Source organism: Branchiostoma lanceolatum, chromosome 19, assembly GCF_035083965.1.
Source record: "Branchiostoma lanceolatum isolate klBraLanc5 chromosome 19, klBraLanc5.hap2, whole genome shotgun sequence".
In the NCBI taxonomy this organism is placed as follows: Eukaryota; Metazoa; Chordata; class Leptocardii; order Amphioxiformes; family Branchiostomatidae; genus Branchiostoma; species Branchiostoma lanceolatum.
The window spans coordinates 8,409,781-8,424,648 of NC_089740.1; the positions used below are offsets into that span (position 1 = coordinate 8,409,781).

A 14,868-nucleotide genomic window follows, 5' to 3' on the forward strand; every position below is an offset into this window, starting at 1 on the left:
CTTTTTAAAAACATGTCCCATTTTCAAAACATATGTGGATTTAATTTGCCCCCTTTTTAAAAACATGTGCCATTTTCAAAACATATGTGGATTTAATTTGCCCCCTTTAAAAAAACGGCCCTATTTTCAAAACATATGTGGATTTAATTTGCCCCCTTATAAAAAAAACATGTCCCTTTTTAAAAACATATATACGATTTTTGTGACAGTGTTTCTGCTTCGTAGTAAACATCCTATATAATGGGACAGCAAACAAAGAAAGCAACTCTGTAAGAAAGACGTTGTGATATACTTAATGTATATCCTGTAGACATTCCAGAAGCAATGTCAGCTACACTATGTATTACATGTGTCATTATATTGAATTTGGGAAGGTACATTTGTATACTCCGAGTTTCAAAAGTACTGTACATGTATGTTTAGTCCTACACTTCTAACTGGATCTACAAGAAAGATTCAAATAATCATAACACATCTGTGAATAGTTTCATCAAGTTGGTAAGTCACTGAATAAAAAGACTCTTTTTACACAACCAAGAGATTTATTCAACCGGCATTTCGGTGACCATCTGTCACCTTCTTCAAGGCAATACTGACTGGTTCACATTGCACTGCAGCACAGCCGGTTGAATAAATCTCTTGGTTGTGAAAAAAGAGTCTTTTTATTCAATAATAACACATATTCCTCTTCATCATGGTAGTCTTATTTTTTCTCATACCATATAGAGATGTTTATCTTAAAAGAAATTGCCAGAAGTTACTTATGATATTAACCTGTATCTTTCCCAATTCAAAGTGACTGGTGGTACATGTATGTATGTCTATTATTTGTTACATTATAACTTACGTATTACTAAGTAACTGTCAGCAGTGTGAACAATGTATCATAGCAAAAATAAAATCTATTCAGAACAACAATGTGCATGGCTCTTTTGTATGTCTATTTCCAACTACAATGTAGATATACATAGACAGCTTGAGAAAATATCTTGAAGCATTGCTCTCAAGACTGAAGTTTTCATATAAGACAGTCAAAATAAAGGATATATATATATATAAAGAAATTAAGTTATTCAGTAGTGAAAGAAACAACAAATTTGAACTAAGCATCACACTTTTATCTTGTTCTCATTCTACATATTTGTAGACAGGAAAACTTTGAGAACCGTCCAAAACATTTATCCTCTTCAACATCCTCTGTATTTTTAGAGACTTGATCCAAGAGTCACATGAGATTTCTGTTGATATTTAAGGTCTCTAAGTTTAATAATGACAACGACCATCAAGAGCTGTCATCTTCTTCCATCTCCTCAGGACTTTTACAGACTTGATCCATGAGTAACATGAGATCCCTGTTTATGCCATCTTCATAAAGTTCCTCATCATCATCATCCTCTTCTTCTTCTTCAAACTCCTCTTTGGTTGGTTGCTGGAGAAAGGCACCATGGGATAGGTCCAGCTGTAGAGGGGTCTCGTTAATGGTTGATTCCTCAAAGTCATCTTCCTCCTAGAAAGATGCAAAAAATCTTCAGATCAGTAGATAAAAAACAGTGATGACACCACTTCATTGACATAGTTCAGGCATTTTAAGATAAAAATCAATCAAGAGGGCATGATAATGAAAGGAAAATTAGTCTAAGATCATGAGGCCCAAGTTCAATCCTAGGGTCGACTCCAGCTTGGATATGTTGTAAGATTGCATTTGTCATTTCAGATGGTGCCGTAAAGCTGGCAGCCCCGTATATGATGGAGCTTCAGGCATAAGCCTCCAGCGTCAAACCTCTGCATGTAAAAGAACCCAACACACTTATTGAGAAGTGTAGGAGTGTCTTGGTGTTGCCAAAAACATGAGCCTTAGCGAAGCCACATTGCACTACCACTTGCTCCTTGAAAAATCATCATGCTTCACCTCAATTGAGGTTGACTGCTTTACTTTACCTAAATTCTTAGAGTTTAGAATATGTGTAAGGTACAAAATGTAGAGACAAGTCCTCATTGTTTAACGTTGCTTTTCCAGGCCCGCAATTGTTTCTTATAAATCTGACCCAAGAAACTAAATCGGTGTGGCCTCAAGGACCAACCCACCATTTCATTGACAGACAGGAGCTTCTTAAGTTCCTGAGATCTCCTTTCCTCAAAACTCTCCCCTGCTCCATGCTTCTCTGCTATCATACTCTTCAGGGCCAGCTCTTCAACCTGTGGAAAACAACACACACTTCACTTTTAAGACAAAAAGTCCTTCCAACATCATTCTAATCTATGGCATGTAGGTAGTGCTCATCTTCATTTCATGGGCCAACCCAATAACACCCCCCCCTCAGTGCCGTACGACAGCATCCTGTCAATGGAATAACTGACAGCCGAGCTGCTAAGCTGAGAACTGGGCTACGCATAGAGAAAAAACACAGCAACAAACATGTAGACAATACTACATGTATCATAGTATGTAGGAGGCAAGTCCACAGGTCCATATTACATGTACATTTCCAATAACTGCTCTGTGCTATGCAGAGAAGCAGTATGTACAATATCTTTGGTATACTCAGCCCAACTTGAATTTACTACCACTGACTATGTATATAGAAGTTTGAACTGGTATGTGTAACACCATAAGGTTACAGTTTACAGGTGATGAGAGTATCCCAAAGTGATGATGACAGATGATGCAGATGTTGATACACGTACCTTGAGTCTGTTGAGTTGATCCTGCAGTGTGGTCTGAATAGACTGCAGCACCCTCTCTTCCTCCTCCAACTCCTGAAGCTCACTGAACATCTTTTACTACTGACTGCTGGAGATTCACCTGGAGTCATAATATTTAGCAGAAAACCATGTTTTTGTCAGTTGTTACCATTATATGTACTCGGAGTATCCACCATTATGAAAGCAAGTCATGATTGTTTAGAATATATATAACTTTCAATCAACTGAGTCTTTCTTAAAATGGCGAGGTTCTGACAGCATCATGCATATGGATACTATCTAGAGCAACGTTACCAAAACGTCACCGAGGAATTTGAGCTCATACCTTACAAAATCAACAGCTTTTTCCCACTGAAGTTCCTTCCAAAAACACTTGTGCGCTTATCTGGATGGTTGATATACGGTAAAACTGAATCTGATGGTCAAAAATATACAAACTTTGTGGAAGATCGTATCGAGGTTTTCGATTTTCAGCACGTGGCGGCCATTTTGAAGGTCAAAGGGCAATTTTGGAATACAAACGCAAAGAAAATGCAAATTATTGAAGCACTAACGTTGAATAACAAATTGACAAAACTGTATGAAAATCATCAAATCTTGAAATAATTATGTCGTTCATGTGTGAAGAATACTTTTATTTCCTTTTCAAAAAAAGATATGTAGAGATATGGCTTTTTAGCGTATGGATGCTGTCATTAGGTTTACGGAAAAAAATAAGATGCAGAAAAACCTGGTTGAGAAAATGTCAGACGTCTGGGCATCAGTTGAACTTTCTCGCCCGATCTCTTGGCTGTGCGACAGTTTCTGAAGAAAGAGGTGGGTGTGCAAGATGCCTTGTCCTTTCTTGTAACTCCAAGACGATCCCTTTTCTTCTATGAAAAGTCGTAGATAAACAACGCCGCCGAAAGAGTCGACAAGCTTGCCGTACTCCATATGGAATCGGTTTAAATCCCACACATTGGTCTTCAAACGTTACATTTTCTCTGTCTGTAATGCAAACGTCTTGCCAGATTTCAGCATTATACATGAAATCAGTTCTGCTGAATATGGGAGGTGGCATACCATGTTTTTGTTAAATCTTTGACAATCCCCTAGGGACCTTGTAAACTAGAAAACAGACGGAAACATGTTTACAATTTCCGTCTGTGGCATTCTGCAACTTTGTCGTCATATTTTATATCGCTTTGCGTGATTTTTGGTGAGTATTGATTAAGATCAAGAAAAGAATGCATCATTATTAATTGAAAAACAGACTTTTTAGAGATTTTAGAGATTTGTAGCTGGTCCACTCTGCTAAGCTGACATAGAATTTTGCATGAGGCACTTTGTTTACATGAATAGTAATCATTTGCATAACCCCCACAGCATGTTCTGGGTGGAATTTCAATATTGCAATCTTAGCCGATTGCTTGCAGTTTTATGATTGTTGTATCGTCAGTGAGCGACTGTATTCATTTTCCCTGTTCAATCCCTGAGTAGAATTTCCAACCTGGCCTAAATGGGAGTGCAAATTTTTGTGTGACATGTCTAATTGAAATGAAATTGTTATATCAGAGGCTTTGCACAACAAAACTATTAGGGAGCCCTTGAAATTCATTTTTCGGAATGAAAATAATGTAACTTAGTAACCTAGCCTCCATATCAAGCTCTCTCGGCCTGTTTTGAGGCTTGTAATACACTTTTTGCTGATGACTTCTTTTTGTATTGGGTCGTTTCTACAGCCAGCCCATAACCATTAGGCCCCATAGATCCTGCACAAAAACGGCGTCTCAAAGCAAATTTAAAAAAGCTTGTAAATTTCCTGCCTCTGGTGGACCCCTTATAAACTACACGCACCTTCTCCAGACAGTGCGCTGAACCGACAATTTTCTAACGGTCAGAACGACATTTTAAAAATACACTTTAATACCAGTAGTTCAACATTCTTTCGGCACGTCCGACGTCCTTGCCAATTTTGGATACACAAAAAAGTGCACATGCACCCAGTATTTCGAGCCCTGTGAATGTAACATAAAAGTTGTGCATCTTGAAAAGTGGATGGAACTAATCAAAGCTATGCTCACACAAACTTGAGACCTTCAAAGCCAGGCAGGGGTTTGGCCACCCTTAAACCCATATCAAGTCAACTTTTCCGAGTCTTAACCATTTTATGAATGAGACAATATAATGTCCTTGTATGTATGGTATTTGTATAATGTATATTTGTGAGACATTTGGCCAGGTCAGTGGAATTGATTGTCCCGTTCTCCCCTCCTCAGGTTTAAAGTCGCCAGAAATGAACAACTTCCAGCAACAAACGTTTGCGGCCAGGCCAGGGTATCAGCCCCAAGGCATGATGGGTGGACCAGGGATTAGTCACATGCAGCAGCTGCAAAACCAGAGGATGATGGGAAATGCTCAACAGCAGCAAGGCATGATGGGAGCACAGCTGGCAAGAATGGGACAGCAAGGCATGATGGGAGGACCGCAGCACAGGATGGCTGGCCCAAGTGTGCATCCGCAAGGCATGATGGGAGCTCAGCAACATAGGATGGGTATGCCCGGGGTAAGCCAACAAGGCATGATGGGAGCTCAGCACCCGAGAATGGTGAGCCCTGTGGTAAGCCAGCAAGGCATTATGGGAGCTCACCCGAGGATGGCGTCACCTATGGTGAGCCAGCAAGGCATGATGGGAGCTCACCCGAGGATGGTATCGCCTGTTGTGAATCAACAAGGCATGATGGGTAACCAGATGCTGAGACCTGGGATGAGTCAACAAAGCATGATGGGTACAGCACAGCCGAGGATGCTGGGAGCAACTGCACAGAGCCTTGGGATGGATCCACGTGTCAACCAGCAACTCATGATGCAACGCCAACAGCAAAGGATGATGGGCCCTGCGGTCAGCCAGCAGAGCATGATGGGAATGCAACAACAAAGGATGATGGGTATTAACCAACAGAGATCGGTGGGACCGGGCCAGATGCAGCAGGGCATGATGGGTGCTCAACCACATGTACCAAGTTTGCCGCAGCAAAGCATGATGGGAACAACTGATGGCAGCCATCTTGGTGCACAGCAGCAAAGGATCATGGTGACAATCCTGCCTGAACATGGCGCCGTGGGGCCTTCTTCGCAGAGAATCGTTGAGTCAACCCACGGCATAAGCGAGAGGCAAGTGATCGAAATAAAGACTTCAGGCGACGCACTAATAGACAGTCAATGGGAGAAACAAAATGGCGCCACACGTTCCAACAACGTCAACATCGTCATCAGCCCTCAGGAAGACCTTCCTCGCTACGATGCCCCCAGTTCAACAGCAAACACCGTAAGTCCGAGGGCGAGCACCCTAAGAACCTTGGTAGAGGTTCCCCTGTCATTCGATACAGGAGTGTCAGAGAAACAGATGTATACAAAGGACGTAGACCACAGGCTCTTAAAACCTGACCTTGACCCTGGAATCTTAAAGGACGGAGACGTCGACTACAGAACTCTTGTCCCGATAAGACCGGCAGAAGAAGAGGACCCAAATATCCTTGAGACAACACCAGACAAACCATCATCAACAAAGGATATTCCATTGAAACTTCTTGTGAAGCTGAAACCTCTGAAACCCCTTCAGAAAGCTCAACCACCAGTGGAAACCTCAAAGGCAGAACCTAAGACAGATCCTGAGAATTCTTCACCAACGAAAGACAGTAAGGATCCTCCCAAACCAGGACTGGTGCCCGTGCCAAGTAAAGGATCGGCCAACAAGAGTAAGATCACTCTGAAACTGATCGACAGGACAGCCAAACAGAAACGAACGGAGGAAGATGTAACATATGGAGGCATTCCTGCACTACTGGAGAACAGTGTACAAAGGCTAAGTCTTAGCATGGAGCCAACACAACAAGAGATTCTCAGTGCGTTAGAAGAAGATTGTGGCTGTATGAATTTGTTCTCACCTCAAGTTGAACAAACGACAACAGACAGAACAGAGATGTCAGATAAAAAGCCGATCAGGCTTTTGTCACTCAGTGAACTAAGTGCAGAAGACAAAAAAGCAACTGTGCAAGAAATTGTTGAAACTAAAGTTTGCCCTTCTCATAGAGAAGAAGAATTTGATATTTCATCATCACCTGAAGTATTCGGTGTTCTTTCTGTACCTGCTACTGAGCCAGAAATGGTTGCTACATCTACAGAACCTGATCATCTCTTCTCTTCTGATTCAAAATCTGGGGAAACACCAACAGAACTCTCAGAGAATCACAACGTAGAACAAACGCAAGATGAATCGGAAGACAATCTTAGAGAAAACCTTCCCTTTCAAACCCATTCTAAAGGACCCTTGAAGTCGTTCCCCCTCGCATCACAAGACAAGGAGGAAAGACAAGCTAGGGATGATGAGCTCATTCAGACATCTTTAGATGCGATGGTTGAGCCATCGGAAGTTCAGAACATTGCAATATCTTTCAAAAATCCCATTGCTGAGGCTTTTGAGCCCAACAAGCCAGGGTCTCCACTCTTGAGTCTGGCTTTGAAGTTGACGAGACTTCACAAGCGGAACGTTGCCAAGAGTTACAATGGAAAACACCTCAGGCGTACTATCAGTGTGATAGAAGAAGGCATGGAAAACAGAAACACTGGAGTAAAGGAAAAGAACAAGGCTGGGAAAGAACTAAGGTTAGTTATCAGTAGAGTCTTCACAACATCTGGAGAAAGTGGTCCGGAATTAACGCAATGTCCTACAACCAAGATGGTTTCTCAAGCATCTCAAGACAGAAGAACAGTCATTGTCAGTGAAGAAGCAGCAGAAAAGGAAGATGCGACACTTCCAACTACTTTCCAAGACACAGGAGAACAGACAGTTACGGACTGTGAGAACAATTTTACTTCTTTGAATAATAATTTGTCGGAAGCAAAAGAAGAAAGAGAGCATTCTCAGATTGACAACACCATGAAATACTCTACCAGTCCAAAAAGAAAAGCAATCAGTGATGAGGACCACTCTCTTCCAAGAAAAGTGACACGTTCCAATTCAATTGCAATGTATAGTAATGCCAAGCCAGGAACAGACCATGTCAAACAAGGGGGGGAAACTATCAAGTCACTTTGCGATAGCTCACAGCAAATCACAAGGAATCTTTTCCACACATTCTTGAGGTCCACGAATTCTCCAAAAGACTTGCAAAGTAGAAATTCAAACAACAATAACAGGCACAGTGCAATTACAGGAGGGGTTTCAAACTTGATGTTGAAAGTCCACAGTACAAGCAGTTCAAACAGCTATGCCATGGCCACGGACAAACCTGAGACAAGCACACAGAATAGCCAGGCTTCAATGTCAGGTTCAACGGAGGGGTCAAAGATCAAAGATCAATGCAACAACCTTGACAAACTTGTGGCCAACAATAAAAAGGATTGTACCAAATCTCTGTTGACGATGGATAAGCCTAGGCCGGACCACAACTTTAAGGGCGACAGTAGATTTAACAAGGAACCAACTGCCAACTTTCCTGCTGTGAGTAACTGCAATAACTGTGATCTCCCTGGTAAAATGTCTCAAGAAAATTGCACACGTAAGAAAAGCAGTGAAGAGGAAACCTTGGAGAGAAAGTCTCAGTACCAAGCAGCTGAAGATGGAAGGTTATCAAATTGTGGCAGTTTCTCTGGTTCAAAAGTCAAGGCGACCACTAGCAACAAAAATCTTCATGCAACTTCTCAAAGCAATCAAAAACTTTATGTGCCCAACCTTAATTCAGAGGGTATCAAGAGAGTGCCTGATTTTGATGTCTCGCATGTTGACATAGGGGCATCTTCAGGTCCAGGTACTGCCACTGTTGGTAGAATGGAATCCACAAGATTTCAGCCAAACTCTGCACCAAACTGTCCTAATCTCAGTAAAAGAATTGACCCCCGAAACACCGAAAGCCGAACTTATCATGTACAGAACAGTATGAAGAGTGCCTCACAATCAGGTGCGCTGAGAACTGAGAACGGTGCCCGACATGCCATCAGTGTGACTCTCAATCTCTCAAAGGTGGAAAATTCATCCCAACTGCCAACAAAAACTGTGCAGAACCTGTCAAAAGGATGTCATCAGACATCATTCAGCTCTCAGAGTCAAAGCATTCCTGTTCTACTCGGGAGAGAAAGCCCACAATCTCAGACAACCAAGACGGTGGACTCCCCTCATGCCCAAACTCTTCCCTATGAACTGCAAGAAAAATACAGCCAACAAAACAAAAGCCCACTGACTCAGGGTAAATTTTTCCGTGTTTGCCAGCCACCAAACAAGTTCTCAGAAGGTAGCATGGAGGCCAACGCTTTGCAGGAGCAGAGTCAGAATGGTGTCCAGGGTGAAATACAGGTAGAGGAGACAACTAGCAGTGATGTCCGAAAAGTGACGTTCTCTGAGGCTGGTAAGATCTATGTTTGGTGAACTCTTAGTACCACCTAAGCTTGTTAATGCACTTTAAATGTAATTGTTGCTTTGCCCCCAAAGGAGTGCCAGGTGTTGCTTTTACTTGTGTCTGTATGCATGTGTGTGTGTGTGTGTGTGTTTGTGTGTGTGTACACGTGAGTGCCTCTATGTTTGTGTGTGCATGTCTCTGTGTATAAATGTGTGTATGTGTGTGTTTTGTGTGCATGTGTGTGAATATGTGTGTTTGTCTCTGCACTACAGTTTCTATGTATTCTGACGATAAAAATGAACTCTGCCATCTCTTCTGTGTCCGTATAGCCGGTATACTATAACCGCCTTTTGGCGTAACTCACCAGCTTAAAACAGCTTGGCTATTCTGTGTAGTCTTGTTGCTTTTCTTACCATGTTATGTGAAATGTCCACCCACCCATATGAACCCAGGAAGTAAGCTATTGTAGCCTTACCTATAGTTCATTGCTCTTACTCCCACAGACTACAGCCAAGAGGACCCCTCCACATGGCCACAGGGCATCTCACTGCAGGCCATGAAGCATGTTGTACTGGTGGACCTGGGCTGCTGGCCACAGTAAGTTTTGTACAGTCAAACCTGTTTGGGCAACCGCCTGGCACAGACAACCACATCCAGACATAAGACACATTAAAACCGTCTCGTCTATTTTTACATAGTTAACCCCACCCTGTCCTCAGCAACTACCTGTCCTCAGCAACCAGTTTCCCTCAGTCCCTTGATAATTTGCCGAATACAGGTTTCACTGTACATTTGTATAGTTATTTTGGAAATGTCTGTAACTTCAGAACCCCAGCAACACCTTTAAGGACTCTACTATACGCCTTGCTCTTCTATGCTCACGAAATCTGCTATATGTGTCTTAAAGGGATTTATTTTGAATCACTTCCTGGGGCTGGAAATTCTAGGAATCCTTTTAGTCAGCAATTAGCAGGCTAAAATTGGTAATTTCAGGCCGGCAAGACTGACTCATTTTGCTAGTTGAAAATTGAAAAACTCTTTAACCAAAAGTAGAGAGAAATGTTTTAGTGGAAGTCACTCTCCATGTTTAACCTTCTCCCTGCTGCCTATTCCCATAACAAAAATCAAATTTGGTGTCAAATGACTATCTTAGCATGCTGAAGTGAAGGTTAGAATGCCCAGTCTTGAAATTTTGACAAAGTTGTACTGTACAATGATCTTCTATCACAGATTTTTCCAGTCACTACCCAAAAGCCATTTGGAAGACACCTTCGTGTGGGGATTCCAGGATGCAAAGACGTCATGGAGGCCCCCTGTCTCCTGTGACGAGTACTGCAGGCTGAGCAGGAAGAGACATTTCTTTCTCCACCCTCCTTGTGGATCAGTTGATTCTGCAATCTGCATGGTGGTAAGTCCCCAGCCCCATAGGTATCGCCAAAGATATTGTTTTTGAAGGAAATGGTTGAATAAGGCTTTTGCTTTTCCCTGTAGTCTTTCCTAAAAGCTAACTTAAGAATTGGATAAATATTGGTGCCTTGTACATGTGTCAGATCTTTTTAACATTTAGGCCACCTAAAGTTTCACAGAGGACGTTTTACAATATGATTGTTTCTGAAAATGATTCTGAAATGCTAAGTGTATTCTTGTACATGTGTTTACATTAATTTTCAAAGGGCTTATTAGCACAGAATTTCACAGTGTGATATTTTGAAGAATTGATCTTTCGTATAGTTTGTATGCACCCCCAAGTGCAAAATTAAGGGAATGTAGAGTTGTATGTGTGTGTGTGTATGTGTGTGTCTGTGTGTGTGTCAAGTCAAGTGTGAGTGTCAATGTATGTGTGTGTGAGTGTGTGTATGCTTTCTGTATTTGTGTGTGTGTATATGTGCTTTCTATATGTTCTACTAGCAGTGCAGATTCAGTATGTTTTTGCTAAAATTTAGAAAAAATGATGTTTGATCCCTATCATCAATGTGGAGTGAAATATATACTTCTTGTCTGGTCCCGGCTGTTACAGGCCGATAGATGATGATGATGATGACGTTTTGACAGAAGGGTTGAAGTCTACCATCTCTGATTGCCTTCTCCTTCTCTATCATATCCCCAGGCCGGTAAACTGGACAGTTACCTCCCCAGACACCTCCCCTTCACCCTCCTCCCGGGACCCCCGGGCTTTGCACAGCTGCAACAGAGGTGGAAGAAGTGCAGGAGGGAAGGGAACCTGATCAACCCGAACACTACCGATCTCCAGAACATTCTACAGCATCTCTTCAGCACCGAGGACAGCTCAGCAAGCACGTCTTGAGTTTTTTTAGATTTTGACAGAAGTGATCAGGGCCGTCTCCAAGACCCATCTGTATGTCCTGGGACGTAGATTTGCTTGTTTGTACGGACAAAAACTTTACAAAAAATCTGAACTTCAAGACATGAAACTGATGAAAATGTATTTTCGTAAGCTTAAAATGACAGATTTAACAGGAAGACTCAACAAATTGGCCTCCCAAACAATGAGTGGGGCAGAAAAAAATCTCAAGCTGGAGACATTCCCGGAGGTGATCCAAGAAATGCAGTTCAACAATGTCAGACTGACATGCATCAGGACACTGGCATTTTCAACGTCATGTGATAATTCTACAGGTGTACAATGTACATTGTACAAGGACAGTTTTCTATTGCAGAAGGAATGAGGAGAATATGTTAGAAAATGATTCTACAATGTTTTCATCACTCAGATGTCTGATCAGAAATTTTATGTCCCTTTCCTTAAGGAAACCTCATTGACCCAAACACTCCAGAACCTTCTAAAGCATCTTTTCAGCACCAAGGAGAACTCAACAAACACGTCTTGAGTTGTTAGAAAGATCTACAAGGCCACTCCACTTTGTTTCCTTGTGTTAACCTTCTCCCTGCTGCCTAACCCCAAAACGTATACAAATTTGGTGCCAAACTGCTAGCTTTGCAGGCTGAAGGTAAAAGATTCATCAAAAGAGCAAGATAAAAATGGACTGGAAAGAAAAACTTGACTCTGACTACTTTCATTTATGAAGTCATGCCAATTTGTTTTCTTAGTTCTTTCACATGTAAAATTCATGAAAGAGTCAAAGTTAAAACAGACAGCTGTGAGGAAAACCGAACTCTGTTTTGATGTTGATCTTCTGATTTAGCATCATTTTGTTTGACTCGGAGGACCAAGAAATCGATGTGTTATGCTGCAAGCAATGCAACTTTTCTGCTAGAATGAATTCTCAAAGTGGACTAGATCAACTTAAACCTTGCACAATTCTATGGAAAATGAAAGGTCTTTTTATTACCATTCAACTACAAGTTCAAAAGAGACTGAGCTTAAAGACAGAAGTATGTGGAATTTTAAGATGTACACTATTCAGCACACATGCACGGATTAAGAGATTACTGAGATTTAAGACATTTCATATTGTACATCACACTTGACGTGCAAATCCATACTGTTGCAAGGATGAATGAACTGATTGAAAATGTCAAAGATGTTAGAGGGCTTCTTTCTAGAGATCAGGTCTGACTTAAGTTTCATAAAATAGATTGTATAAGATAGTTGTTGATTATTATTAATATTGAATCTGACATGTAGCTTGTAACAAAATGCTTTGCAGACTCAGTTATAATGTGGGATAGTTTTCAAAGATTTTCAGTGAAAAGTACACTTTTCAAATCATGTTCTAGAGATTTACCTACATGTGACTTGGTGCAGGAAAGTCATGGTCATCATACAAATGTACATTTGTAACTGGCCAACATGAGAGATTATGCTACAATTCTACATAAGAAGTCTACTCAAGGACATTTCAGCCTCTTGTAACTATGGCTATTTTTATGAGTTTTCATTGTGGCATATTGAAGGTTCATATTCTTTTTTAAGAAAAAAACTAAAGTGATAACTCAAGTGTTAGTTAGTTAAAATCCTCCCACACCATTATTGATGTATAGGGCAGTGCCCATCTCCGTTTCATAGCCTTGGACCACACTGTGGTGCAATCACTGTAGCAGGGGGCTTGTCCACTGGTAGTGGAGTGTGATTAACTTCCATACTGTTTCAGAAGTATGTACCATTTTTATAAAGTCCTTGGTATGACTCAATGCGCCTCTTGTCCAGTGGTGTCCTACCTGGGGCTTGAACCCAGTCCTTCTGGCCCAAGTAATTTGAACCAGATGTGGTGGGAGACAGACCACTACACCACACGGACCCCCCCACCCCCCCCCCCCCCCCCACCCCCGATAACTCATGGGATGAAATGGAAAAGCTGTTGGTAACACTGACTCTTGATTGTGGGCAGGCCTACAGTTTTTGATCAGCGTTGTGGTGATAGTTTCTAATGTAAACATACGAAACTTTGTCAAAGATTTCGTGCCTTGCAACTGAAGGTAAACATTGTTTGCAATCTTCAAATATTAAAAGGTGTAGAAAGTGCTATCTTAGGATTTGAAGATCTTGCTAAGTAGCAGCTGCTCCAAACCTTTACACTTAAGACCTATGAATGTTAAGTTCATGCAGTTTCCCTCCAACTATAACAAGTTTAGTATGCCCCACAGTAAAGATGCAATACAATGGAATACTGACATGATGTTCCAGCATATGAGCACTGTTGTACTGCATATTCTATGTTGTATACAGAGTTATAATTGAATCTAGTGTTTCTCATTAGTGCATGTAAAAGTACATAGTGGCAGTTGCACCAATTATGTGTCAAATATAGAAGATAGCATGTTTTAGACATTCAATAGTGTTAAAAGTGCACTGTTCAAGTATCACAACTATTCATACTTTGTATATCTTTGTGTATTGATGTTTCTGTTGAGTTGTATAATTCTCTTTGAAATGAAAAAGTTTGGTATGTAGCAAATACAAATGCCAAATCATTCTTTGCAAGAGGTCTTTGTTTAAGTATCTTATTTTTGCACTTAAAAGTATTTGCTTTAATACAAGTATCTTTTTAGGAGGGCTGCCAAGGAATTTAGTTGGCATTTTAATTTTAGAATTAGAAACTCAGTTGTAGTACTGTGGCCCTACACTATGATGTACATTTTAAGATGTTTATTATTCAAGAGACATATTTGTGCAACTGTTGTTGAAACAGTCAGAAACAGTGCGACTTGTTTTGAAATTTTTCATTATTCACACAAAACCTTTCTGTATTCTTTGAACACAATTATTAAACAAGTTGCTTGGAAAATGGTTCAATAAATCATTGTGAGTTTCCAATGTGTCGTTTTCAATTGTCAACTTTTTTACTAGTCTCTACCAGATTACGATTACTTAAGTGGTAAAGCCTGGGGTGCCAACATGTAATACTATGGCCAGCTAACTCCTCTCCTCTGCCATATTATTCGCCCAATGTGCCCAATTTATGCAGCAGTGCTTGGATTCTAGTAGAGACTACTTTGTGAGACAATATTCAGTCTTCTTGATGAAATCAAATGCATGTAAAGTTATATAACGTTAGAAAAATCCGTATTGAGTCAAACATTTACTAGTATTTGTTTTTTATTTGTTGAATTTTCTGACAGCTGGGTGACCATTCAATTTTGACAAATTACGTTGCTACTATATTCTGTTAGATTCTTGATTATAACCCTAATGATCCATATATTTTCATACCATGTGATCCAAGGATTCATTCGTTGGCAATAGATAAATATTTTGATGGAATTATGTTTTGATTGAAGATGTAGCTCGGTCGTGAAAACCCACTTCTACGTTTTGACATACTGCGACACTAAGTTGGGTAAGCAAACCTCAAATAACTGACCCCATTTA

The 14,868-nt window shown here is 40.8% G+C and overlaps 2 protein-coding genes across 4 annotated transcripts; one reads left to right on the forward strand and one right to left on the reverse strand.

Annotated features, from left to right (window-relative positions):
- Positions 1-277: 277 nt before the first annotated feature.
- LOC136425063 (snRNA-activating protein complex subunit 5-like) lies at positions 278-3,548 on the reverse strand. Of its 3 annotated transcripts, none has more exons than XM_066413825.1 (4): positions 3,434-3,548; positions 2,686-2,803; positions 2,086-2,196; positions 278-1,507 (listed from the first exon to the last, which is right to left on the reverse strand). In XM_066413825.1, exons 2-4 carry the CDS (start codon positions 2,773-2,775, stop codon positions 1,283-1,285), a joined length of 426 nt encoding a protein of 141 aa, XP_066269922.1. In that variant the 5' UTR covers positions 2,776-2,803; positions 3,434-3,548; the 3' UTR covers positions 278-1,282. The 3 variants fall into 3 exon arrangements, with proteins under 3 accessions (XP_066269922.1, XP_066269921.1, XP_066269920.1); XM_066413824.1 differs by lacking the exon at positions 3,434-3,548 and adding an exon at positions 3,142-3,220; XM_066413823.1 differs by lacking the exon at positions 3,434-3,548 and adding an exon at positions 3,029-3,212.
- LOC136425030 (serine-rich adhesin for platelets-like) lies at positions 3,375-12,964 on the forward strand. Its single transcript, XM_066413748.1, has 5 exons — positions 3,375-3,519; positions 4,962-9,086; positions 9,581-9,674; positions 10,308-10,485; positions 11,185-12,964. Exons 1-5 carry the CDS (start codon positions 3,390-3,392, stop codon positions 11,380-11,382), a joined length of 4,725 nt encoding a protein of 1,574 aa, XP_066269845.1. The 5' UTR covers positions 3,375-3,389; the 3' UTR covers positions 11,383-12,964.
- The last annotated feature ends 1,904 nt before the right edge of the window (positions 12,965-14,868 follow it).